At 47.7% G+C, this 27,592-nt stretch overlaps 1 protein-coding gene across 1 annotated transcript in view; it reads left to right on the forward strand.

Annotated features, from left to right (window-relative positions):
• The window catches only part of GABBR2 (gamma-aminobutyric acid type B receptor subunit 2), a 304,115-nt gene that overhangs the window by 264,720 nt on the left and 11,803 nt on the right, over positions 1-27,592 (forward strand). Inside the window, exons 14-15 of the mRNA XM_036433225.2 lie at positions 20,534-20,644; positions 26,875-27,099. Of these exons, the coding sequence (XP_036289118.1) occupies positions 20,534-20,644; positions 26,875-27,099 (336 nt within the window). The remainder of the gene's footprint in view (positions 1-20,533; positions 20,645-26,874; positions 27,100-27,592) is intronic.

Raw genomic sequence — 27,592 nt, forward strand, 5'->3', positions numbered from 1 at the left:
ACCACAAAGGGCCAGGGAAACACAGTGTCCAGGCACCTCGGCACCCACAGTGGCTCTGAAATGGAACCACTAGCCTCTTGGCGAGAAGTTCATTATTTTCTGCCTTTGGAGTTTCTCCATAAAGTACCAATAGATTCAACTCCAAATACTGAGGCATTTGACCTTGACATAGGACAGAATACTTAGCAAGACCCAAAGATGCTCAATTCAGTTTAGAGGACACTGATAGAACTTGTGGGCCCCTCCTAAGAGTTCAGGGGACAGCAATCATCTTGGGGCTGCCCAATTCTCAGTGCCCAGTCCCCACTCCCCTGTCCTCCAGACTGGAACCCTCACCCCAGGTCTGCCCCACTTGGGTACAGATACTCAACAGTTGGCAAACACATACTGTAATAACAAGAGGCCTCAAGTTTCTGCAGCAGGCAGTTTACAAAGCACCTGGACATCCTCACTTTAGAGAGAAGGAAACTAAGGCTGGAGAGGTGAACTCACGGGCCTGAAATGACCTGGCTACCATTGGTACTGTCCCCAGCCAGGCCATGTGGTATTAATAACTGGGGATCTGTTCAGCTGGGACTGGTCTATTGGCCAATTTATACTTCCTGCTTCTTCCACATCAGTTCTGTGTTCTACTTGGTTTTGTTTTAAAGAAACATTCTCTTCATTGATGCTTTCAAAATTATTAGCCTCCATTAAGTGTAAATGTTTAACCCTCTTTCACATCTGTGATTATCTGCTTGCTATTGAATAAGAGTGAAGCACTTATGCGCAGATATTCAAACCTAGCAAATTATATCTGAGTGCATTGTGCCCCAGTCCAGCATCATCCTCAGAAGCCATCTGCTCAGCCTCTATCCAGAGTTCCAAAGACGCTGTGTGGTCTTGGTAACAATAATAGCAATGGCTTTTATTAAGTGCATGCTGTGTGCTAGGCACTGTTCTATGTGCCTTACCTTGTCAATTCAATCCTCACAACAACCCCATGCAGTAGTTACCATTTTTAACCTCGGTCTGTAGATGAGGAAACTGAGGCACAGAGGGGTTACATAGCATGCCTATAGTCACACAGCAGTAAGTGGGTAGCATTTAGCCCTTACTGGTCAAGCAAATGGACTCTGGAGTGAAGCTTAACTTTAAATCCCAGCTCAGCCACTGACTATGTGAAGTTAAATAAGTGGAGTGGATTGAATTGTGAGCCCAAAAGATATACTCACATCCTTAACCCTAGAACCTGTGACTATGATCTTACATAGTAAAAGGGTCTTTGCAGATATAATTAAATTTTTGGACAAAGTTACCCTGAATTACTTCAATTGGCCCTAAACTTAATGAAGAGTGTTCTTACAAGAAGAAGAAGTAGAGAAGATACAGGCACAGAGGAGAAGATCTTTGAAAATGAAGGCAGAGATCAGAGTGATGCAGCCACAAGCCAAGTTGTGTCTGGAGCCACCAGAAGCTGGATGAGGCCCAGGATTCTCTCCCAGAGCTTCAGAGGGAGCACAGCCCTGTGACATCTTGATTTCAGACCTCTGGCCTCCAGGACTATGCAAGAATAAATGCCCATTGTTGTAAGCCACCCAGTTAGAGGAAAGTTGCTATAGCAATCCTAGGAAACTAATATGGTAGGTGACTTCGCTTCTGAGACCAATTTCTTCATCCACAATATGGATCTAGATACTAATAATATCCACCTTACAGGTCTTTGGGGAGAATTAGAAAGGACTTGCCCTGTGCCTATTGTGTCAAGGGTGCTCAACAAATGTCAGCTGTTACCTGAAGCATCATTTATTATCTGACCCTCGGCCACCTGCTTCTGAGTTTTCTCAGAGCTAGTCCTTCATCTTGCTATTTTTCCTGTATCTGGCTCCTTGTCACTGGGCCCCCGGATACCAGACCGGCATGGTCCTGGCTCAGAAATCTCAAAGGAATCAAATCTGACTCCCAGACACAAGCTGCAGACCCCACGCTGAGCCATTATCGCCAGAGCTGCCAGAGCGAGACTATGAACATCCACACATGGTGTTTTCTTATTTCACCCAAGAAGTCATTTACATGAGTCACACACAGAAAGCTCAGAGAATTCAATCGAGAAAGGTAACTCCGGGCCGGAGTGAGTTCTGCCAGCGGGTATGGAGGATTTTCCTATGTCTGCTCATCTCTTTCTTTCTTATCTGCGTCTTACAGCAGACAGGAAGCTGGCTGACGAGAGATTTCGTGTTCATACCAATTATTAAAAATATATGGCAGATTTCTGGAAATGCATTCCCATGCCAAGGAAATGGAATGTGTTCACCAGCCAGGCTCCTGCACTGTGAGCTTTGGAAGAATGATGGGGTAGCCATAAACACTGCAATCTAAAAATTTTATTCATATCTGCCACCTCCTAGCTGTGTGACCTTGGGTGAGTGACTCACCCTCTCTGAGCCCCAGTGCCCATAAGGAATTACCCATTCCTCCCCCATAGGCTTACCATGAGCATTAACTGGGACACACAGGGCTTTAATCATTGTGACTTCCATTCCCATTCCATGACTCAGAACTTCCTGACTCCATAAGAAAATTTAAAAACTACCTTGTCAGCCTCCCAAGGAGGTCTTAAAGAACAGTGGTGCTTGCTGGGATAGGTTTACACCTTCTAATGCACATTCACCTACTCCACTTCTTTAATCCTCACAATCAACTTCAGCAGAGAGAGTTTTGTTCCCATTTGGCAGGTGAGTACAGAGTCAGTGATGGGTTCTAGAACACACAGGTAGCATGAGCCCCAGGGGCGGGACTATGGTGCCCTGTTGGTGAGACAGGCAGAGGCCTAAGGCCCAGGGCGCAGGGCAAGTGGGCATAGTCATGTAGCCCAATGACTATGCAGTTTCTACCTGAGGGCTCAGGAGGACCTTGGCACCAGGAACAGAGCTGGAAGATGGCCAGGGAGGAGGAGGAAGAAGAAGAGCCTCCAAGGAGCATCACTGTTGCTCTCTTAATCATCACTTGTCTGGGTAGCTAGTGCTGACTCAGAATTTCAGAACTTGAAAGGAAATAAGAAATCACCCAAACAGACCTCTCATTTTTCTGATGGAGAAACTGAGGCACAGACTCACCCAAAATCCCAGAGCCCAAGACCATTAATGAGCTACCATCTTTCACCTTCCTCAGATGCCTGCTCCAACTTCCTGCTCTTCTCGAAACACCCCAGGAACCAGACACAGGAGAAACAACATGTTGGGACTCAAGTTTGGTCTGCCTTTCTCAATGAAAACTTTGAAACATTTTCTGAACTTTTATGTTATCAGGAAGCTTTTCCTTGGTTGGATTGCCATGGGGGGATAACAGTGGTAACAGCTGACCCTGTTGGAGCCATTCACTCAGGCCAGGCGCTGGCCTAGGGTCTTTACATGTATCTGTCTATTCAGTCCTCAAAACTATGAAGAGGTACTATGTTTAAACCCATTCTACATATGACAACAATGAGGTTAAATAGTAGCTGCAGGTCCCAAGTGCCAGACTTTGAACTAGAGCACAGGCAGTCTGGCCCCAAGATTGGCACCCTTCACCACCTTGCCTTTGGCCATACCACCTGATACAAGTCTCCCATCCTAGTCTAAGCACCTCCCCACATTCTAGTGACTGGCTGGCTGACGATTGCTTGAGCTGATTATTTTGCCAGGCAGAAGGTGGACAGCAAATTCTAGACCCCAGCCTCACTGGTATTTTTGCAGATAGTCAAGGCCTATTTATTACCCATAGAATATTTTGGGGTCTGTGATGAAAAAGAAATGCAAAACTTCATTTCACTTGCCTGCTACACTGCTCTTCTTCTTTTTTTTTTTTTTAATAGCCCTCTCTTATCAGCCTCCTGGCAGCTTTTGCGTTTCCTGTGCATGTTAATTACTTTATTAATTACGTTGATATCTTTGGTTCTGCCCAGCATATCTTGGTGCTTTTTGTTTCCAATGTGCACCCATTCTGCCTTGTTCGTTGGCATATGCATGCCCAGTTTCCATTTCTAAAAGGGATTCTTTGAGCCTCGGTAAACACATGGCTTTCAATTAGTCATGCAATCATCATTCCCATTTTCATCTCAGCCACGTCACTAATAGAGTGTTTTTAACATTCTCCCAAATAGAGGCGCATTGTGTGAAGTTTCTGACATTGTTCCTCAATCCTGTTTTCTCTCCAGGTTACAGCTCAGAGAGCCTCACAACTTAGGACTGAGTGACAGGATGAACAGGAAGATGTTATGGGTGGGGAGGGGAATTGAACCCTGGGGTAGACAGAGAGATGAGGCTTTGTCAGATCGGAGGCTGACCTAAGACCAAATCCTGGGAGGGCTTGAATGTTAAGCTGAGAATTTCAGACTTTAACTTAAAAGCCAACATCCTCCCAAAGCATGACATAGAATATTAATCCTATTGGCTGTCCCAAAATAAAAGGGAATGGGGGGATTCCATGATCCAAAAGTTTAAGAAATCCCAGCAACTACACATCTGCCTCTTCGGCTTTAGCAAGTTAAAGGCTCTGAAAAATCCTGTAGTTTAATACTTTAATTAAAAATTTTAATTAGCATTTCCAAGTTTTCTCTGACCACAGAGCCCTTTCTCACGGTGCATGTTTACATTGACATATTCTGACAGTGATTTGGGAAGAGCTGCTGGAGTGGATGAGGAGCCTTGATGGATTCTGAGCCGGAGGAAGCGTGCTTAGAGTCTGTGTTAGAAAGGTGGCTCTGGCAGGCCATCCAAGCCGGGGAGACCGGAGGCAGGGGGAGAAATGAGGCAGGCCCTGATCAGTTCAAACAAAATGAAATAAGGATCTAAACCAAAGTTTCAAATGTTTCAATGTTTTCTTTCCATTTTATTTCAAGCTGCATTGTTGTCTTAAATTTGGAAAATCAGTGTTGCTATAATAAATCAGAGCACAAGGATTTTACTCAGGCATAAAATCTGAATGAGAAAAGCAATCTGTGCAATCTTTCATCTTCAAAGGAAGCGTTTAGCCCAACAGGGTGTTGGAACACAATAGCCATATGTTTCTGCAAATCACCAGAGTTCATAGAGGCGTTCCAATCAGACAGACCCAGGGTCGCGTCCCAGATCCATACCTTACTGGCTCAGCACAAGTGGCTTCACTTCTCTGTGTCTTCGTTTCCCATGCCGTAAAGAAAAAGAGTAATCCTTTTCTCATAGCGTCAAGGATTGCAGGAGGTGGCATGTGCAAAGTCCTTCACACAATGCCTGACATGTGATTACATACAAACAAATGTAATTGCCCTTCTATACCCTTCTATATTAGTCAGGATAGGCTGGGCTAAGCTGCATTAATATAGAACCCCTAAATCTCGGCGACAGAATGCATCAAAGGCCTATTTCTCTCTAGTACAAAGTTCGCTTGTAAATCCAGGTGACCTCCAGTGGAGCCCTCTTCCATGAGGCAGCTCAATGATCTGGGCCCAAATGTGAGGCCGCACACAGATCTCTTGACAGCTCATCTAAGTTTCAGCCCATGGGGTCTAATGCCATTTCCTCCCAAAGCCCATTGGCCAGAATTAGTCATGTGACTCCTACCTGTAAAGAAGCTGAGAACTGTGGTGAACAGAGGGGATGTCAGGGGAGCGCCAGCCTCTGCCACTCCTTCATTCCCTTTGGTCAGTCCACCGAACCTCTCTGAGCCTCAGTTCCCTCATCTGTAAAATAGGCTGATACTTCTGTCCTACCTTGCATGGGATTGTTGTGGGGGCTTATGTGATTAGGTATGTGGAAAATGCTAAGTTAACATTAGAGATGATTATATACTTCCTTTTAGCTGTGTCACATCTTTGGCTCATAAGAAAAATATACAACTTCAATTCTTCTTAAATATACATTCTTGTTCCTTTTTTAAAAAGATTTCTCAATTGATTTTTAGAGAAAGAGAGTAAGGGAGATGGAGAGAGAGAAAGAAACATCACATGAGAGTGAAACCTAGATCAGCTACTTCCTGCATGATCCCTACCTGCATGTGCCCTGACCGAGAATCAAACCAGCAACCTTTCGGTGCATAGATGATGCCCAACCAACTGAGTCACCCGGCCAGGGCTCTATATTCTGTTCTTATTTCTCAACCCTGTCTTGTCTCTGGATTGCCCACTTCCCCTGCCCTGCTAATTTGAGTCTTTTTAATTTTATTTATTTATTTATTTATTTAGGTGAGATTATTATGACCATGCACCAGTAGCCTTTAGTAGCCTATTTTTGTTTTGTTTTGTTTTTGTTTCTTTAAAAATCTTTATTGTTGAAAGTATTATATATGTCCCCTTTTCCCCCTCCCATTGACCCCTTATAGCCTGTTCCTACCCTCTGCCCCAGGTCTCCACCACCCCATTGTCGGTGTCCATGGCTATATATATATATATATATATATATATATATATATGAATACATACAAATTCTTTGGTTGATCTCTTCCCACCCATCCACCCATGCCCACCTTCTGAGATTCGACAGTCTGTTCCCTGCTTCTATGTCTCTAGATGTATTTTGTTCAACAGTTTTTTTCTGTTAATTAGATTCCATATATGAGTGAGATCGTGTGATACTTGTCTTTCTCTGACTGGCTTATTTCACTTAGCATAATGCTCTCCAGGGTGGCCTGTTTGGGGATTGCCCACTTGATGGAACATCCTGCTTGGAAAAGGAGGCCCTGAAGTGTCGTTAGGGCCACCAGGGCATTTCTTCTGGGCAGCAGAGAGAACTCTCAGGGGTTCTGCGTCACAGGGTATATGGTTCTGAGATCCGTGTGTGTGTGTGTGTGTGTGTGTGTGTGTCCCCCAAGCACCAGTATTCCGGGTGCATAGGGCTCTAGGCACGGGAGGGGACACCAGTCTTGTCCTATTCAGATCCCCTTGGAGACCAGAGGGAGAAAGTGTGGGAAAAGAATAAGAAATGTGCCATGTAGGAAAGAGTGATGTCAACCCAGCAAAGAAAAGACTCAAAACGGTACAATCCTGTCTCTAAGCCTCAGAGGGGCTGTCCTGGGGCCACGGGAGGAGCAGGGCCCAGAAGGCAGAGCTGGGACCTGGGGGAAGTTCTGGTGATGCAGATTTCAGCTTAGGATGAGAGAGAGCATATCCCAAAATGAACTGGGCTTCCTTAGGAGCTAGTGAGTCTCATCCCCAGAGGTGTGCAAAGAAAGGATGGATGAGCTCTTAGCACACATGTGTCAAACACAAGGCCCGCGGGCCAAATCCGTCCCGCCAGGCCTTGCAATGTGGCCCGCACCGCGCTGTCATCACTGCACTCCGCTGCATTTCCATCACAATGACAGTTTATGACTGTTCAGTAAACCATTCGGCCCGCGATTTAGGCTGGATTTTAGATTTTGGCCCCTTCTCTGATTGAGTTCGACACCCCTATCTTAGCATAAGGTGACCAGATCATCCTGCTTTTGGTGGGACAGTCCCAATTTTCAACAATTTTCCCGCGTCCCACTGTGTTTTTAAAAAGTTCCGATTTTTGGAAAGAATCTTTCCAATCTTTCCAAAAATCGGGACTTTTTTAAAACGCCGCAGGACGCAGGAAAAATAGTTGAAAATCAGAACTGTCCCGCCAAAAGCAGGACGATCTGGTCACCTTATTAGCAGGGTCTGCACACTGAGGAAGGGAAAAACACTTGCGTAAGTGTCTTCAAGCCCAAAAGTTCTGTAATTTCACAAAATAGGATAATTGAATGGTATGACCTCCAAAGACATTATACATATTTATATTTATATATTCGTTCTTAATGGATGTGTGTGAGATGAGTTGAGAACAGCTTTGAAGTTATAATGAATTGGAGCATCATGTTCACCCTGGGAACTTCATCATGGTGCAGAAGAGAAAGCGCTGGCAGGGGACAAGGAAACTGGCCCAGAGATACAAGCTACGGAGTGAAGGGGCATGGACACTCTCCCGGGCCTGTGGCTGCCAGGACTCCGGCACAGCCAGCGGTGGCACAGCACCAATTACAACATCCCACTTTGGAACCAACACTGCACTTTTGGGGCTCCCAACCCGTGTGCTCCCTGAATGACAACAGGCAAATGAAATGGATGCTTTGTTCTTGTGCACATTGCCATGGGGGGTGGGGAGGTGTTTGGACAATGTAATCTTTTGTCTTCCAGGCTCTTGCTTGATGCTCAGAACAGCCCTCAAAGCAGGTGACTCCAGCATTTCTCAGAGGAGAACCTGGGGCTCAGAGTGAGCATGTGATGGACCTGGGTCCCAGCCCTGGTCCAGAGGCAAAGCCTGTGGCTATCCATTACCCAGGGCACTGCGGTGTTACCCTGCTGCCTTTTGGCCAAGGGCAAACTAAAATCTGAGCTGCAGCAGAAATCACAAGAGGGAACACTTGAGGCTTGGCCTGGCAGCCAGCTTCCTTTCTCCTTGCTGAGCTGAAATTCTCAGAATTAGCCAGAGTTCTAGGGAGGAGCTCAAACAACGGAAAAGGCCATGTGCTAGGAGTCAGGACACCCGGCTCAAATGCCAGGTGTTCGGGTTTCTTGCTGTGTGACCTTGGGTGAGTTACAGCCTATTCCAGGTTCACTGTCCTCTACACGAAATGGGAATGAGACTGATGGCCCTAGGAAATGCCTACGGTTGTCAGGCAGCTCTAATGACATTGAAAACCATTAGATTGAGCACACATGCACAGCAGTGATGGCCTGCAGTAGCTCGTCCAGGATTCCATGTGCTCCATCTTCACACCCTCGTCCTGCCACCTCCCATCCCACACCAAACAGGGAGTCATGTGAACTCCAGCCTGGCCATGCAGTGCGTTAGCAGCGGACCCCGTGAGAGGAAGAGAGGGACATGCCCTGGGCATAGCCAGGCTAGGCTGAGAAGGGCCAGCTCAACTGCCAAGGGGTCTGGGCAGTTCTGGATTTGTGTATAAAGCCAAGATTTGGGGAGTTGGGCAGACCTGGGCTCAAGTCCCAGGGCTATATTAGAGCCCACTGCTGTGGCGATCATTTGGATGAAATGGGACAGTGTGTACGTGTGTGTGACATCCTTAGCCCAGAATCTGGCACCCAAGGAGCAGACAGTAAGGGGGGAGGGGGAGGGGATGGTGAGGGTGCTGAGAGAGGAGTGGCAATGGCACTCCCCTGAGAGACAGGCAGGAAGCACTGGGCCTCAAGGGCGGGGTGAGAGGATCTGGGGAGATTTCACAGATGGAGGAATGGGTGCGGTGCACACAGCGGTATAAGAAAGGGCATCTCGCCAAGCCAGTTTGGCTCAGTGGATAGAGCGTTGGCCTGCGGACTAAAGGGTCCCGGGTTCGATTCCAGTCAGGGGCACATGTACTTTGGTTGTGGGCACATCCCCAGTGGGGTGTGTGCAGGAGACAGATGATTGATGATTCTCTCTCATTGATGTTTCTAACTCTCTATCCCTCTCTCTTCTTCTCTGAAAGAAAGAAAGAAAGAAAGAAAGAAAGGGCATCTCAGGACCAGGACAAGCCTAGTAAAGGACCAGGAGGGGAGGATATGGGCCTGGCCACAGATGAGGCTACTGATGGGAGTTGAGGGTAGAGAGTTTTATGTGGGGTCCAGTCGCAGAGGGACCAAATGACTCTTCCCTCATTAAGCTCTTATTATTGTTTATTCTCAGGGTTTAATTAAATCTCAGAATCTGACACTATAGTATTGGCATCTTTGAGACACAAGTTCCCCTTCTCTTCATCCCCTTGTGTGTCTCTCTGCTCTGCTTTCATTGTTTATCCCCTGCCCGCCTGGGTCAGTGCCCCTAGAGGCTCCCCAGAGGCCCTGCATGGGACCCTCCTGCCTCTGCCTGCTGCCCAGACTGCAAGCTGTGTGTGGTCAGGCTCGCCCAGGGCTACAGGAAGAAAGCATGTTCTGCTCTCAGGGTTTCCCACCTGCGCCCTGGGAAACCGGCCTGTGGATTTCTGCCCGGCCGGGTGGGGGCATACAGGATCCCGGCATCCTGGTCCTGCTGAGGGTGGGTGAACACCAGACTCCAGGAGCCGAGCCTGGGAGGAACGGGCTTCCATCTGGTGTCACCATCCCAGAATCACCGAATGTTGGCACTGGGGGACCTCAGAGGGGAAAGAGCTTGCTTGCCCAAGATTGGCCACCAAACCTTTCCGCTCAGTAATGCTGCTTCTACAAAAATCAGCTGTGTGAAAAGTCAACCCATATTTATGCACATCCCAGTATCACCTGGGACCTCTTGGGTCTTAAAATCCTGGAAGAATTGCCTCACACCCCAAGGTAGGGAGGCCCTGAGCCTACTAGAGGTTTTGGCCTTTCCCAGCCTTTCCTGTAGGCGCGGTCCACTTCCTGGTTCACAGACACTGTCTCTGTTCCTCCCCACATCACCCAGGGCAAGCCTCAAGCCATGGCCAGGTTCACCAGCATCCCCGCTTGCTCGTCAAGCATTTCCTGAATTTTAAGTAGGTTTTTGTTGATTTCAGAAAGGAAGGGAGAGGTAGAGAGAGATAGAAACGTCAATGCTGACAGAGAATCCTTGATAAGCTGCCTCCTACATGCCCCCTACTGGGGATCGAGCCACAACCCAGGCATGTGCCCTGACCTGGAATCGAACCTTGATCTCCTGGTTCATAGGTTGATACCCAACCACTGAGCCACACCGGCCAGGCCATTTCCTGAATTTTAATAGAACTTCAGAAGGTGCAGAAATCTGAGGGGAAGGACCATGTGGCCCAACCAGATTCCACCCTTCTCCTGCCTGTCTTCTTTCTCACCTCTCTTTCTCCTCCCACCCCGCTCTCCTGGTTCTCGAGGAGGTTTGGGCCTCCTTGGAATGCTAGGTGCCCATGGCACTGCCCTTCCAGAGCTGGCACTTTCCTCCAAAGCCATGGCTCTCCCTGGGGGAGCTCTTCTCCAGCTGCATCTCCTCCAGCACACAGGCGCGAAGGGCGCCTTCCTCACGCACATCAGTGTTCTCAGTCACCACTGGTCTCTCCTCAGTGCTTTGCCTACTTAACAAGAAAAACTGTCACACTTACTCCAAAGTGTCCTTCAAATTACAAGATCTTTCAGGCACTCACTTGACTCTGGAACAAGGCCCGGAGACCTGCTGGACCGGCAGCCCAGTCATGGGGTGTTGGCAGACGTGCCAGGCTCACGAGCAGGCCCTGTGCTGCCCAGTGTCTCATTTCCAAAAGAAGCCAGAAATCTGGGTGTTCCGGTGAAACCACATGAGTTTTAAGTACTGACCTACATGCCCAGGCAGCAGTGGCGCCATCACCACATTCACATTGTGTCTCATGGAAGCCCCCTTGGCCCAGCACCTCTTGGCTGTGGATTCAGCAGCCATACCTGTGAGCTCTTCCTGCTCCGGGCTTGCCCAGAGGGCTCAGAGGCAGGCCAAGGAGAATAGGGGCATCCCGAAAGCCAGCCTCCACAGGGATGGGCACAGAGCCCAGTCACAGGGAAGGGAATGACAGAAGTTTGAGTTGCACCTTTACCTGCTTCGCAGGAAAGAGGTTTAGCTTGGCTTTGCTTCTGACTCAGTGTCACCTTAAGCCTATTTCCTCACCTGTAACATGGGGGTAAAATTCCTGGCTCCTTCACCCTAAAGGTCTGCCCTGATGTCAAAATCAAAGAGAAATCCCAGTAGAAGGACTTATGAGCTGCAAAGGGCTAGGGATGTTAGGACCTATCCCTGCACTTGTCAGCCCTTAACTTCCCCACGAGGATCCCCACCCCAGCTCTGACCCTTACATAGCCACAGAAATCAGTGCTAGATTCCAAGGTCAAATTAAGGATGCCTCTCAGATCAGGGTCAGGCAGGGATCTGCTGGCCCACTGGTGGCCTAATGCTGAACTCGGGTTCCCTGCCCTTCTCAGCCAGGGCCCGGCCACCTCTCCCACCCCACAGACATCGGGTGAGTGGCTTTGGATCCCATGCCTGTGGCTCTGGACGCTGCCCCACGTGGACAGGGTGCACAGCACCGGCAGACTGGATGAGTCCAAAGTCAGAGGGTGGCCCTCATCCAGCTCCAGAGGGCCGGCGAGGCAGTGCTCAGAGCCCAAAATGTAAGTCCCGACAAATGCTGGCTGGTGAGCAGCCCAAGAGCCTGGCCCCTCCTGTGCCAACCCACAGTGTGGCATGGGGAACAGGGCATGGGATAGGTCAGGACACCTGCATCCGGGTCTCCACTCAGTCACCCTCTTGCTAGAGTTCTTTTCTGGGCCTGTTTCTCTGCCTGTAAAAAGAGGAATCGGACTAGTGCATAATCCTCTGTGTTTGAAAATGGGAGTAAGGGGAGGGAGATGTGGGCTGCCACAACTTCCAGAAGACATTCCTGGCATCTAGTGCCCAAGTGCCCAGGCACTGAGTGCCCTGCACTGAATAGGCAAGTTCCTCACAACAGAGAACCGTGTCCCTTCCAAAGACGACAATGCAGGAAGTGCCCCATTGAGAAACCCTGGTGTGAGCTCACAGGTCCCTTCCAGACCTGGGATTCTGAAAACATTCGCTCTAACTCGTAATCAAACATTCAAAAAAAAAAAAAATCTTACCTTGAAACGACAGCTTCTAGCTTTGCTGCCTCAGACATGTGGAGCTGCTGCTGTTGAGATAAGCAGCCCAGCCCGGAGGGATCTGGAAGGTTCCTCCCGGCTCCAGCATGCTGTGACTCTGCAGTGGGAGATAATGATGACGGGTTACACACACGGAGCGGGCTTTCCACCCTCTGAAGCCTGCCAAACACCCCAGTTACCGCCTTTGATTGTCTTGCCGATGCTGGGAGGTTGCAGACGAGGAATCAGACTTAGAGATGTGTTCCAAGTCATACAGCTGGACTTGGGGTCTGATCCAAGTGCCCTTTCCCCTCCCTGCCCAGGCTTCCTTAATGAGACTCCCTCCCCTCCCCCTCGTTGACCCCAAAAAAGGCTGTGACACAGCTGCTTTCGCAGGAAACAGAAGCATCTCTAGACTCTGCAATGCAGCCCAGAGGTTAGACATCCTCCCTCCCCCACCATCACATTTCTATACACACACTCACCTTCCGACTTTACCATATCTTTCAAAAATCAACTTTGAAATTTAAAAGAAAAGCAGGATGGCTCAGGTAACACGTTCTGACAGAAGCTTCTGGGAACTAGTCAGAGGTGGAGGGCACCCGCTCCTTCAAAGAAGCACTGGCCAGCCCTAGCCGGTTTGGTTCGGTGGATAGAGCATCTGCCCTCGGACGGAAGGCTTGCAGGCTCGATTCCATTCAAGGGCACCCACCTCAGTTGCAGGCTAACTCCCTGGCCCAGGTCCAGGTATGTGTGGGAGGCAGCCAATCAGCGTGTCTCTCTCACATCAGTGTTTCTGCCTCTCTCTCTCTCTCTGCCCCTTTCTTCCACTCTTTCTGAGAATCCATGGTGAAAATGTCCTCAAGTGAGGATTCAAAAAAAAAAAAAGGACAGGTCAGGTGGGGGTTTGAGAATCTGAGCCGCCCACCCAGTAGGAATATGAAAGTTCAAGGGCTCCCTGGTCACAGGAGAGTCCATGGCACCCTTCATGTCCGCCACCCAGACTCCTCCCTGCTCGGCCCCACACAGGACACACATAAGTACTATATTGTGGGGTCTGGCCAGGGTCAGGACATATAGATGCTCTGTGTCAGAAGTGTGTGAGTGACAAAGGAATCTTCACTCTAAACCAAAGACCTGCTAAGTGAGGACCAAATGTCATCCTGGTTTAAGATCCTCTCACCTAAGGCCCAGCCCAGCACATCTGTGTCACCCGGGAGCATGCTGGGGCTGCTGCCTCCAGACCCGCTGGCCCGGTCTGCCTGTTAACAAGCTCCCTGGGTGTTTGTGTGCGGGGCCCTCACTTAGTGCACTCCAGCCACACTGGCCACCTTTGGTTCCTAAAACATGCCCGTGGCTTTGCCGTTTAAAGGGAACCTGCTGTTTCCTCTCCTAGGAATGGTCTCCCCCTAGATTCTCTCATGGCTGGTCTTACTCATCATTCAGGTCACAGACTACATGTCACCACTGCAGAGGAGCCTTCCAGGCTATCTGACATGCAGTAGGTCCCCTTACTAGTACCCCTCAAAGAACCGTGTACTTCTCTGTAGGAACACATTTTGCCGCTGTATTCTTCTTAGCTGTACTGTGTGGTTCATCATCTTCTGTGTCCTCCCCTAGGCTGCATTCTCCTGTCCATTTAATATACAATACATGGGCCCCAGCATGGAGCACAGTGCAGGCACACATTAGGCACATGAGAAATATTGAGTTTTTAGGTGTCGGTCTGTGTGGGACGGCACAGTCGTCCCTCCCTTATTCAGGCTCGCATTAGCTATGCTGTACATTAACCCATGGGCTCACGCTGCAAATGAGTAACCGGGGTCCAGAAGAAAGTGGAGACTTGCCCAAGGTCACCCAGCAAGTCTATAGCAGGGCCAGGGCCTCTGACCTTTCAGGACCCAAAGCCTCAACCCGTGCCCAGACTCTCTCCCGGTCGTTCGTTCATGCAGCCTGACAAAGCAGGATGTTTGCAGGGGCCACTGACCTACATTGTGAATAATTGCATCATGCAGAGGGACTCTCAGGCCAGCTGCCCTCCTTTCAGTGCACAGATGGGGAGACGTTTCCCCCAGCAGCTTCTGCAAGCCTCCCGCTGAGCAGCGGCTGGACCAGGAGTCAGGTGTGAGCGCTTGGAGCCCCAGCCATCACCGAGAGTCTTGGCCTCTCTGCTGGGCACTGCCTGTCAGACAGGAAGAGCATTTTATAGGCTTGGGATCAGCTGGCAGCACCAAAGCACGGCCCTCACAGAGCTCCAGGGACTTCAGGGGAGGCCTCCATTGAACGTTTAGTAATTAAGTCATTCCTCCCACCAGCCGCACCTCACCGCTTATAGAGCAGGTCTGTACCCACTGGCACCTAGAATCTGACAGGGTGCTTTGAAAGAGGCAGAGAAGGTTGGGAAGAGCATATGGTGGGGGAAGAAAGACAGACCTGGGTTTGAATTTCCGCTCTGACGCTTTCTAGCTGGAGATTTGGGGCAAGTTACTTAACCTCTCTGTGCCTCGGTTTCCTCATCTGTAAAATGAGTAGCACATCTTGTTGAATTCTTATGAGGCTTTGACAAGATAACGGGGATAGGGGACGCAGCTTAGCAACTAGATGTCATGACAAGCAGCTCTCAATGTCCTTAGCGCAGCTGCTATTGAAGTCCATCCATCCTCCTCTGGGGCTGCTCTCATGGAATCATCCTGATCTCATTAGAATGGAAGACCTGTGAGGACAGGGGTCTTGTCAATCCTGGCGCATGCTGCACTCCCCATGTTCAGGATGGTACCTGGCAAGTGGCAATGTTTCATAGTTATGTATTGAATGAATGAATGAGTCCTTAGCTAATTGCCCAGGTAGGCAGCAAGGAAGAAGGAAAATAAAGAAGAACAAAAGCAAGTAAAAGTTCTTATTGGCCAGTATCCAGAGCAAGAGAAACATTCTTAGGCCAGTAGAGGCGTGGCCACAGCTGTACAGCGAAGTGGGCCTAAGAACCAGCTTGGCATCTGTTGGGGTCAGTCCCCTGTGCTCACTGGCCCCTAGAAGGAGCAGGGTGAACGGAGTGGGCAGGTACAACCTGGGCTCTCCAGCTCACTTGCATCCTCACCCCCCTGCCCTGAAAGGGAGATGGGGGTCCTCCAGGGTGCCTGGAAACTAACCTTGTGTAAGGCCAGTGGGTGCTTTCTAGAGTAGTACAGGATGCAGCTGAGGGCTTTGTCACCTACAGCCCCACCAAGCCACAGAAGTAGCTCTGTGTCCCCAGCCCAGGATCATCCTCAGCCGCTGGGTGGGTCTCTCCACACAGTTCTTTGGTGTCCTCTAGTGGCGCTTTGGTGCACGACAGTGACTCCAAGTAATTGCTCAGGTGGTGGCCATGCTCCACATCTCTCCCGCCTGTGACTGCTCAGGCCACTCATCAAACAAGAAGAGGTGTGTCTCTTCCAGTTCACTTTGAGATTCAATGCAAGGGTCTTTTTATTTTATTCAGATTCCCCATCTCCCAGCCTGCACCTGAACTTCATCACTCCTAAAACCCACCCCCAACCCCTGCCATTCTGATGCGTGTCCAGTGTGCACAGACTGTGCGGGAGATGTGTTGTGTTTATTTCTGGATCAGCGCCTGTGTACTGGGAAGATGTGTGAAACCTCTCTGCCCACTGACTTCTCAGCAGGCCTTTCCAGTACCCTTCCAGATTATAGAGATGGGTGAGGGCCTAAAAGACCAGATGTAAGAATCAGCATTTCAGGATTCAAAGAGAACAGAGCAGATGAAGATGGGGACTGGGGTTGGGAGAGGGGATTTACTAACAAGGGCAAGGTAACTATGCTGGAATGTCAGCTGCAGAAGAGGGAAGAGCGAGCTAACAACAGTTGGATGAAAATTACCTGACGAGGTCTTAGTCAACCCTAAGGATCATCTGAATCATCAGTGGAAGGTAGTTACTTAAAAACTCAAGATCTAGAGCAAGGGTGCTGGCAAACTTTTACCAGGTGGTTGAGCTCGACCCTAGGCCTATAAATCAATGGTAAACTCGAGCAGGCTAAAGGACCAGGTCGACATGGGAGGAGGTGGTATGTAACTTCCCTATGGGTCTCCCTCTTCTGAAGGATGGTGTGCAGACTCAAGGAGAGGGGTTGAGGTTCTTCTGGGGAGCCCAAGAGAAAAGACGAATGGGTGGAGGTGCAGGAGGAGGTGGTTCTGGTTCAGTAGAAAAGCTACAACCATCTCACCAAGAGCGGGAAGAGGGGTCTGTCACGGGGGCATGGAAGCCAGACAACCACGGTCAGCTTCCTGTGAATAGTTATCATTACATTGAACAAAATGTTTGACAGAATCAGTCCTTGACACATGGAATCTAAGAGTCCATCATAAATTAGTGCCTTTCATTGTAGAACAGACACGGTCATCTTGAATGGGTTTGCTATCCATGCATGGCCCCGATAGGCCTGTGCTATTGCATTCCAATGTCTGCTTGGTTGTCAGAAATTAGAGAACTCGAGTTCTGCCACAAAGTCACTGTTGACCTTAGGACCACGTCCCTTCTCAGTCTCCTTAGTTAAACAATGAAAGGACTTGAAGAAACTCACATCACCCTTAGAATCCAGGCAGCAATGGAAGGGAAATCTCTGGCCTTGGCCACTCTGACTGTGGTTTCTGGTAGCCACCTTCCCCTGGGTGTCTCACACTAGTACCCACTGCCACCGCGTCAGAGGCTTCATGACCCTCCCCTCTGGCACTCCAGCCCCTGTGTGCACTCAGTGACCATGGGACCACAGAAGCCGAGCTAAGGCTTCCTGTGGCTTGGGACAACAAAAGGAAATCAGGCCTCAGAGGGCATGCAGCTGGATGTTCTGGTTACAAGATGGCCTGTGCCCAAGGACCCACCACTCCTGCTTCCATGTGGGAGCACCATCTTTCCCCAACTCGTAGGTTCCCAGGCCATTGCTGCCTCAAAGGTCAAGCCTAGAGAACAGGGCCAAGAGAAATAGGGGTTCCATCCTCCACCTGCCCCAGGCCTGCCTTCCACATCACTAAAGTGCCCCTTCTTCCTGGTGATTGACCCTGGGAATGCCTAACCCTTCCCCTCTGGCATATGACTTTACCCTGGGCCTCAATAGGACAACAGCCTGAACACAGTTTTTTGTTTTTGTTTTTTATGAGATACCCCTTTTGGTATCTGTTCTAAAGACAGATATGCAAAGAAATCTTCAACTTTCCTTAATAAATTTCTTGGTAGTGTATGGATGTAGCAATTGTGAAACTGTTTTGTGTTTATTTGTAGGATTAAGCAAATGAGAATTATTTTGATGTTATTGGAAACCAGTGTTCTCACTGTGTAAGAATAAAGATGCAAATATTGAAATAGAGGGAGGCAGGCAAGAAACCTGTGGTGTTAGAGTTTTTATATACAGGGTGTCCCCCACAAAATGTATACAATTATTCAATGTGTATGTATGCATTTTGGGACACCCTCTATATCTATAGATAGATGATAGAAAGATAGAGATAGAATGATGATAGGTGGATCATAAATACATACATACATATATACATACATACATACACCTTAAAGTAATGATACCCCAGAAACCATGAGCACATCTAATGCCCAGATACTGGTTTCTAAATACCAATCTCTGCTCAAAAGAAGCAGAACACCTTGGGGAAATGGCTGATTCTAAGACTGAGGGGAAAAAAGTGTGAGGAGACCTTGGAACATCTTGTGCCAAGAAGTAGGAAAGTGCTCAAAAAAATTATGGGGACATGTTGAAAAACACAGAAGACAGAGTGAAAGGGTTTTCCATTAGCCAAATCTGGAAAAATTTGAGCATCAAAATTAAAAAGTCATATTACTGCATATTAAGACACTGAATTAAGAAGAAACCTACAAGTCCATACTGATACACATTTTTAAAAGTGAGCTGTAAGGGAAGATCTTGTGTACAGTAGAATGCCAAGTATTTAAATTGAATTATAGTGTTAGAAAATCACCATTTTGCAACCACCAAAATAATATGACTCAGGTAAGAATCATCAATGGATGCTGAAACCACTGAGTTAATGTTTGTGGGGGAACAGGATACTCACGCAGGCACAAAGTATCTCCCACAGATTATTCATTAATTATGAGAGGGAAATAGTACCTTTAAAGCAGAGTCTGGCAGGCATCACCTCAACCAAATGATCACAGTTAACGTCACTAGTAATAGGACAAGATACCATCAAGTGCCCCTGAAGTGAAGCAGTGAGAAGGCCAAAACATCACATGCACAGGATTCCTGCCAAGAATGCACAACCTAAATCTAATCATGAAAACACATTCAGACAAGCCCAAATTGAGGGACATTCTACAAAATAACTAAACTGGAAACTTCAGAAATATCAGTGACATGAAAAACCAAAGTAGGCTCAGGAACTGTTTGAGATTAAAGGTATGACAAGTAAATGCAATACATGGTACCGGATTGGATCCTGCTTTGGAAAAAGCACAATTGCCTTAAAGGACATTATTGGCCCATTGGTGAAATTTGAAAATGGATGGTATATTAGATAATGTATCAATGTTAAATTTCCTGAATTTGGTTAAGTATGTGTGGTTATGTAAAAGAATCTCCGGCAAACTGTGGATCTCGAGCCACATGCGGCTCTTTGGCCCCTTGAGTGTGGCTCTTCCACAAAATACGATGGCCTGGGCAAAACTATTTTAAAGAAGTGGTGTTAGAAGAAGTTTAAGTTTTGGCCGAAACCGGTTTGGCTCAATGGATAGAGCATCGGCTTGGGGACTGAAAGGTCCTGGGTTCGATTCCAGTCAAGGGCATGTACCTTGGTTGCAGGCATATCCCCAGTAGGGGGTGTGCAAGAGGCAGCTGATCCATGACTCTCTCTCATCGATGTTTCTATCTCTCTCCCTTCCTCTCTGTACAAAATCAATAAAATATATTTTTTTTTTAAAAGAAGAAGTTTAAGTTTAAAAAATTTGGCTCTCAAAAGAAATTTCAATCATTGTACTGTTGATATTTGGCTCTGTTGACTAATGAGTTTGCCGACCACTATTCTAAAGAAACATGCTAGATACTTAGGTGTGAAGGTTCAGGATATCTGCAACTTACTCTCAATGACTCAGGAAAAGTACAGAGTGGGGCAAAAGTATCTTTACAGTTGTGAGTCTGTAAAACATAGTTTTTTTCTTGTATTATTATTATTTATTAATGATTATATTAGTTTCCATATAAACAACTGTAAACCTACTTTTCTCCCACCCTGTATCTATACAGTATACATTTTTTTTCCTCTGGATGTAATTTTCTCCTCTTGCTACCTCCTGCCTGATTCTCTCCCAGAGGTTCCCAGTTCTAATTCCTGAGGTTGGGTAGGATCCTCCTACCATCCCTCTTGGGCAGAGCACTCTGCTCTAGGAAACCTCATAGGTCTCTGACTAGCCTCTGGATTGGCTGCCTAGGGTCAGGTGCCCACCCCTTGTCCAATCAGCTCTAGCCTCAATGGGTAATGCAGCCACCAGAGCTCCCTTAAAGGGGTGGTGGGCAAGGGGGTCTCTTTAGAAGGGCTTGGCAGGCCCCATGATTGGCCCAGCCAGTAGATCTGTACCTACAGCTCCCCAAGTTCATTCTAGAGATACCTAAAGCCCTCCTGACCTAATTCCATGCCTCAGTCTCACCCTCTTTCAACAAATATTATAGATGCTTACTCTGGACCAAGTCTTGTGCTAGATTCTAGAGGCACAGAAGTGACTCATTCCCTGCCCTCAGGAGCTCTGACTCAAATTGGAAGGGCATGAAAAAAACATATATAACTTTAATTCAGGCTGAATCACAACCAACAAACAGGAGGCAGTCAACCTCGCTGAGGCCCGCCCCCATAGGAACACAGGTGGAAAAGAGGCAGGTCCCAAAATCCTCCTGATGGTGGCACTAGGTGTGGCTTATGGGAGGGAAAAGCGCAGTCAGGTAGGGACCCAGTTGTTGGAAGGGTGCCCAGTGCCATCCCTGAGTTTCTGTTTTTTCTTTGCACAGCCGGACCCAGCAGGACGAGACATCTCCATCCGCCCTCTCCTGGAGCACTGTGAGAACACCCACATGACCATCTGGCTTGGCATCGTCTATGCCTACAAGGGGCTTCTCATGGTAGGTGCAGATCAGGAGGTGGAGTGCAGGGAAATGCTTCCCTGTCACACTCTGTCTCCTAGGAACCTCCATCAACATAAAAATAAGAGCCCCCAGGACTAAGCACTGGCTTTATGCCAGGCCCAGTACCTGCCACAAGTTATTGCAATTTCTGTAACAACGCTGTGAGTTAATATAAATAATGTGTTCGTTAGTACTTCCCTGAGGAATATGCTGAGGCTGTTTGCCCAAGGTCACTCAGCTAGTAAGAGGCAAGTCAAACAAAACTTGGGTGCATGGCTCTGTGCAGCTGCCGCTGTACCGCTCCTGGAGGACAGTCTGTTGACATCTAGCACACGTTCACATCTGAATTTCACTGGATCCTCTAAATCCATGGGAGGTTACTGGACCCATCCAGTTTTACAGATGATGAAAGTAAGGATCAGAGAGTTAAGGGACTTGCCACAGGCCATCTGGTAACTTTCAGCCCCAGAACCTAGCCCTTTTTCCACTCTACTCTTCTGTTAATATCAAAGGTCACATGCCAAGCCCACCTCACACAATTGTGGAATGTCGAAGTGAGGAAGGGCTTAAAGGTGAGCCCCACCTTATCTTATCCCAGATTGATCCTTGAATCTTCTCTCCACATGCTGTGAAAACTGTGCCTCCACTTAAAGCACCTCCAGTGGCAGGAAGCTGCTGCTACACCCTCCTCAGATCTTCCCTGGGGAAAGCTAATCCACCATCTGCTACTGTGTGGCCTCCACTTAGAAGTGGAAAATGAAGCCACCTCGAAAAGTCATAAAATAAACTGGGATTCGTGACGCTGGTCAAATGCTCCCACACCTGCTGCTGCTTCTGAAACTGTTAGTAGTCAATCCTGGGTCCTTCAAGGGGCCACACGAGAAGAGCAAGTGTTAGGGGACCCTCGGCAAAGATTTCCCTCACTTCACACTAGTTGACACCCTGGTGTCTTTCCATAGAGGTTTTTTGAGAACTACTGGGCTGCCATCCGAGTTCCACAAGGTAATGACCTGGAAGTGCCCACAGGAGGTGCTCAGAATGTAAATGAGTCATTAAAAGACCGGCCTAAGGTCCTAGGCTTGGGAAGGAACATACTCTGGAATCATGGGCACCAGGGCTGTCAGAGACAGGTGGCACAAATTGAGGGCAGAACCATCATCAGTGGGCAAAGCAGCCCTCTGGTCCATGTAAGGACTGATTTCATATGACAGAGCGGTGTTCGCAGATGTGATGGTGCCTCTGGGAAGGGATGAGCTCCCTGTTACAGGAAATGTGCAACATCCATGACTTGAGTTGCCCCAGCCCTTGTTTAATAAAGAGAGTGAAACTGGACCCTTTCCAGGATCCCTTCAGCCTCCATGTTCTTGACCCTGACTCTGTAAAATTAGATTATGTGAATCAGATCGACTCTAAACTGGATTTATCTATACTGTTTTGGCCATTGATTATCTTCCCCGCCTACTTCCAAAGTGGTTGGAGATGACTGTATCTCTTCCAGTAAAGCTAATACCAATCAGATCATATCAATAAAACTGTAGTTGACAGCACAAATCCTTTAGTGTTCAGTGTATGCAAAGAATTGTGCACAGCCCTCCTGGCCATTATGATTTATCACTTAAAGCCTCTCTCCTAGTCCCTCCTGCACTTGAACCTCAGAATCTCAAGGCTGGAAAGAACATGCACAGCCCTGTAGTCCCACTCTGTTGTCAACATCCTCAAACTTCACAGACCACCATGAGCATTCCAACAAGTGTTCTTTCACCCACTGCTACCACACCTCCAGTGATGGGGGGCTTACCCCCCTTCAAAGCAGCCTGTACCATCCATGGATAGCATCCTAGTTTCATGTGGCTTCCATAACTAAAATTACCACAAACTAGTGACTTAAAACATCTCACAGTTCTGGAGAGAAACCAAGATGGCGGCATAGGTAAACACCTGAACTGCTGCCTCACACAACAATTTTAAAATTACAACTAAAAGACAAAACGGACATCGTCCAAAACCACAGGAAGGCTGGCTGAGTAGAAATTCTACAACTGGAAGGAAAGAGAAAAGCACACTGAGACTCACAGGAGCTGCGGAAGGAAGAGTTACGGAGGCGCATACATGGAGAGGGCTGGCAACTGAGTACGCGGCTGACTTTTTTAAGCTGCAGGGAGATACAAGTTCCCAACTGCTCTGAACTCCAGTTCGGGGCGAGACTCTGGGGACCCAGACTCATACAGGGAGAACCTGGACTGTCTGGCAACGGGCGAAACTCAAGGGCAGCTTTCTCTCAGATGTCCTTGCAGTGATTACCATGTGACACTGAGACCCAGGGGCCTCTTATGGCAGGACTGATAGGAAGCCATTGCTGTTTGCTCTGCCCTGAGACTGCACCCCATCCAAGTTGATTGCAGAGGCTTTTGCATATGAATGGCCTGGTCCTTTGAATTCTAAACTTACCTAACAAACTGCAGCTGAGTCAGTGAGACCAAAAACATCCAAAAGAAGGCCCAAGGCCCCACAGCAGCTTGCATTGCTTCACAGCTGGGCCTCATCCAGGCACCTCCAAAACCCAAACAAAGAAGAGGAATCTGCAGATCTCTCCGTAGCTCCTGCTGGGTGGCCTCAGGCAGAGGCTAAGTTAGCATCTCCTTGGAGATCCAAGAGCCAGTGCACCCAGGGGTCAGAGTGGGACCATCCATATTACAACTCCTCAGATCCATAAGGGATTCACTCAGGGGCCATACTCAATGAGCACCAAAACCCCACTGAAGCAAGTCTTTTCTCATAAAGGTGTCTCCGGCACAGAAGTTCTCCCATTGTAGACAAAGCTGATCCTCACAGCCAGTTGGCCTGGAGGTCAATTCCTCCCAGTGATATCAACAACAATCAAGACTTAACTACAACAAGACTGTGCATGTAGCCCACAAAGGGGTGCACCAAGAGTGTCCACCTCAGGTAACTGGGGAGCTGAGCCACTGGGCCCTATAGGACACCTAGCACACAAAGACACCCTATCAACTCAGGGAAGCAGCCAAAATGTGGAGACGAAGAAACAGGTCACAAATAAAAGAAATGGAGGAAAGCAAATGATTGGATATAGAGTTCAAAACCATGGTTATAAGGTTTTTCAAGAATTTTCTAGGAAAGACCAATAAATTTAGCAAGACCCTCAAAGATATGAAAAAGGACCAACTAGAAATTAAGCATATACTGACTGAAATAAAAAATAATACATAGAGACCCAATAGCAGACTAGAGCAGTGGTTGGCAAACTCATTAGCCAACAGAGCCAAATATCAACAGTACAATGATTGAAATTTCTTTTGAGAGACAAATTTTTAAAACTTAAACTTCTTCTAATGCCACTTCTTCAAAATAGACTTGCCCAGGGTGTGGTATTTTGTGGAAGAGCCACACTCAAGGAGCCAAAGAGCCGCATGTGGCTCACAAGTCGCAGTTTGCCAACCACGAGACTAGAGGATCACAATAATCAAGTCAAAGATTTGAAATATGAAGAAGCAAAAAACACCCAACTGGAAAAGCAAAAAAAAAAAGAAGAAGAAGAAGAAGAATCCAAAAATATGAAGATAGTCTAAGGAGCCTCTGGGACAACTTCAAGCATACCAACATCAGAATTATGGGGGTTCCAGAAGAAGAAAGAGAACAGGATATTGAAGGCCTATTGAAAGAAATAACGACAGAAAACTTCCCCCACCTGGTCAAAGAAATAGACTTACCAGTCCAGGAAGTGCATAGAACCCCAAACAAAGGAATGCAAACAGGACCACACCAAGAGACATAATAATTAAAATGCCAAGAGCAAAAGACAATGAGAAAATATTAAAAGCAGCAAGAGAAAAACTGTTAGTTACCTACAAGGAAGCACCCATACAACTGTCAGCTGGTTTCTCAACAGAAACTATGCAGGCCAGACAGGAGTGACAAGAAATATTCAAAGTGATGAATAGCAAGAACCTACAACCAAGATTACTCTACCCAGCAAAGCTATCATTCAGAATTGAAAGTCAGATAAAAGCTTCACAGATAAGAAAAAGTTAAAGGAGTTCATCACTGTCAAGCCAGTATAATATGAAATGCTGAAAGGTATTCTTTAAGAAGAGGAAGAAGAAGAAAAGGAAGAAAAAGGTAAAGATAAAAATTATGAACAACAAATACATATCTATCAACAAGTAAATTTAAAAATCAAGTGAATAAAAAATCTGATGAATAGAATAAACTGATGAATATAATAGAATCAGGCATAGAAAGGGAGTAGACTGACAATTCTCGGGGGAAATGGGTGTAAGGGGTGCAGGAAAAGACTGGACAAAAATCGTACACCTATGGCTGAGGACAGTGGGGGGAGGTAAGGGCAGAGGGTGGGTTGGGAACCAGGTGGAGGGGATCTATGGGGGGGAAAGAGGGACAATGATAATAATCTGAACACTAAAGATTTATTTAAAATATTAGTAATAAAAATAAAACATTTCATAGTTCTTGAGGTCAGAAGTTTGAAATCAAAGCCAGTCAGACCCCCTGTCAGAGAGCAGGGGTCCTAGCACCCATCCAGCCCTGACACTACTGTGGGACCTGGGCAGCTCACTTCGCCTTGCCCAGCCTCTTCTTCCCCTGTGCGATGTGGACAGCCATGCCCAGTGCTCTTGTGTGATTGCAGGGGGCCAACTTTGAGGGAACCAGCACAAAGCAGACTTTCTCAGCTCTGGGTTCTCTCCCTCATCCCATGTCTGCTTCCTGGGCTTCTGGTTCCCATTTTAAAAGGAATTTTTTTTAAAATACATCAGTCTGTGAGATAACACCCTAAGAAAAGGAGAGAAAAATATCCATGACTGTATAACATAATACCAATTATAAAATGCAATTTACATTCTATATAGGACATTTCCATTTATAATATGCTTTCACATCCACCCTCCCGTTGCATCTGGAAAGAAACCCTGAAAGAGAGGTATTTTTATTCCCATTCCACAGATATTGAAACTAAGGCCCTGAGAGGTGAAGGGACATGCCCAGAGTCACACAGCCAGTGGACAGCAGAGCAGATTCCAGATCCTCCGGCCTTGTGCCAGCCACCCTCCTGCCACACAGCATTGTGGTGCCAAAGTAAACCAAACCTCAAAACATAGCCCCTCACTGTGCTGTTAAGCAGCTCATACAGATGGCCCAGGCGCCAGCCACAGTGAGGAGATGACAGTGAAGAGAGCCTTTGTGGGAAGGCCTCCCAGGGACGCTGCACAGTCAGCAGTCTTGGTCGGCGCTGCCTCCCACTCACACACTTTCCTGCCCTGCGTTTTATCTGCACGTCCTCCTGCAGCCTGCCCTGCCCTTAGACCACCTGTGAAGATAAATTCTCAACACACTGCTTCAGATTACACTGGAGACCTACCCTGCTCAATTCTGTTGGGAGATACTGGTTAAGAGTAGAACTGCAAGGGACCAAAAACCAGAATAGTGGTTAAAGAGACAGTTACTTCCCTCTCCTAGACCGCAGTCTAGGAGAGGTCTGGGGACTCCCGCGCCTGAGCTCCTTGCCTCTGTGGGCCCCTTCTTCATCATGCTGCTTCCACATTGTAGTCTAAGATGACTTAGTGGTTTGAACTTCACCTATTCTACTCCATCTATTAAGAAGGAGGAAAAGAACATCTTTCTCTTTAAAGACACTTTTCAGAACTTGTACGTACTTGTATGTGGCATTGTCCAGAACCTAGTCATGTATAGACTAGGAAATACAGTGTCTATTCTGGGTAGCTATGTGCATTGTAGGGTAACAGAAGTCCCAGACACAGGGGCTCCTGCTGGTATAATGGGGAAAAGACTAGACTAAACTTCTAGAGACATAGTCCACTTTTGCCACCATATTGCTCTGTAGCCTGGGATAAGCGCCTTCCTCTCTCTGGCCCTCTAGCATGAGGGAAGATGGTGAAGATGTCTGAAGGTCCTTCTCGCTACGGCTCCTGTGGGTCTGTGCATGAACCAGGGGAGGGGGCGAAGGAGAACCAGACAGCTGTAACACTCCCAACCGGCACCCCCAGACTCAACCCAGGGCCATGAGTGGAGACAGGTGGTGACCTCCAGAAGACCTGGCTGATAGCTAAGCCCCAGCCTCCCTCCCACAACTCCCACTTCCCAGGTAGCCCTCTGTTCAGTTGCTCCTCAGAGAGGAGAGCGTGTGCAGCTACTTGGTAATGACCATCTTTCCCCTCTGTTCACCGTTTCAGTTGTTCGGTTGTTTCTTAGCCTGGGAGACCCGCAATGTCAGCATCCCCGCGCTCAACGACAGCAAGTACATCGGAATGAGCGTCTACAACGTGGGGATCATGTGCATCATCGGGGCCGCCGTCTCCTTCCTGACCCGGGACCAGCCCAACGTGCAGTTCTGCATCGTGGCCCTGGTCATCATCTTCTGCAGCACCATCACCCTCTGCCTGGTGTTTGTGCCCAAGGTACGGGGCAGGGCCACTAGCCCGCCCTCACCGCCCCGGCCTCTGGCCTCTGGCTTCCAACTCTGTCACACGGGGGTTTGTCACACTTGAGTTTCCTCCACTTCCTACGTTGTACACATTCTTTTCTCATGACAAACACAATTCACATCGCAGACAGTTTGGAAAATGCAGGAGAGTAAAAGCCAGATTTTTCAGAAACCTCACATAGTCCTACCACCCAGAAGAAAAAAAAAGAAAAAGTTTGTTTTGTTTTTTTACTGTTAATATTATTATGTGTTTCAGTGTTTTTAATAGTTAGGCAGTGGTGCTTTTTTAGATATAGCTGTAATTCTAGCACATATATTGCTTTGCAGTTTGCCTTTTTTACTTATTTTTTTGGTGTTTTATATTTCCCCACGTTTATAACATCACTGAGGGAACGTTCCACGTTTATTTGTCCACTTGGTCCTTTACTGGTGCTCGTTACAGTAGTTTCCAGACTTTATATATTATA

This window comes from Pipistrellus kuhlii, unplaced genomic scaffold (assembly GCF_014108245.1).
Source record: "Pipistrellus kuhlii isolate mPipKuh1 unplaced genomic scaffold, mPipKuh1.p scaffold_m20_p_12, whole genome shotgun sequence".
In the NCBI taxonomy this organism is placed as follows: domain Eukaryota; kingdom Metazoa; phylum Chordata; class Mammalia; order Chiroptera; family Vespertilionidae; genus Pipistrellus; species Pipistrellus kuhlii.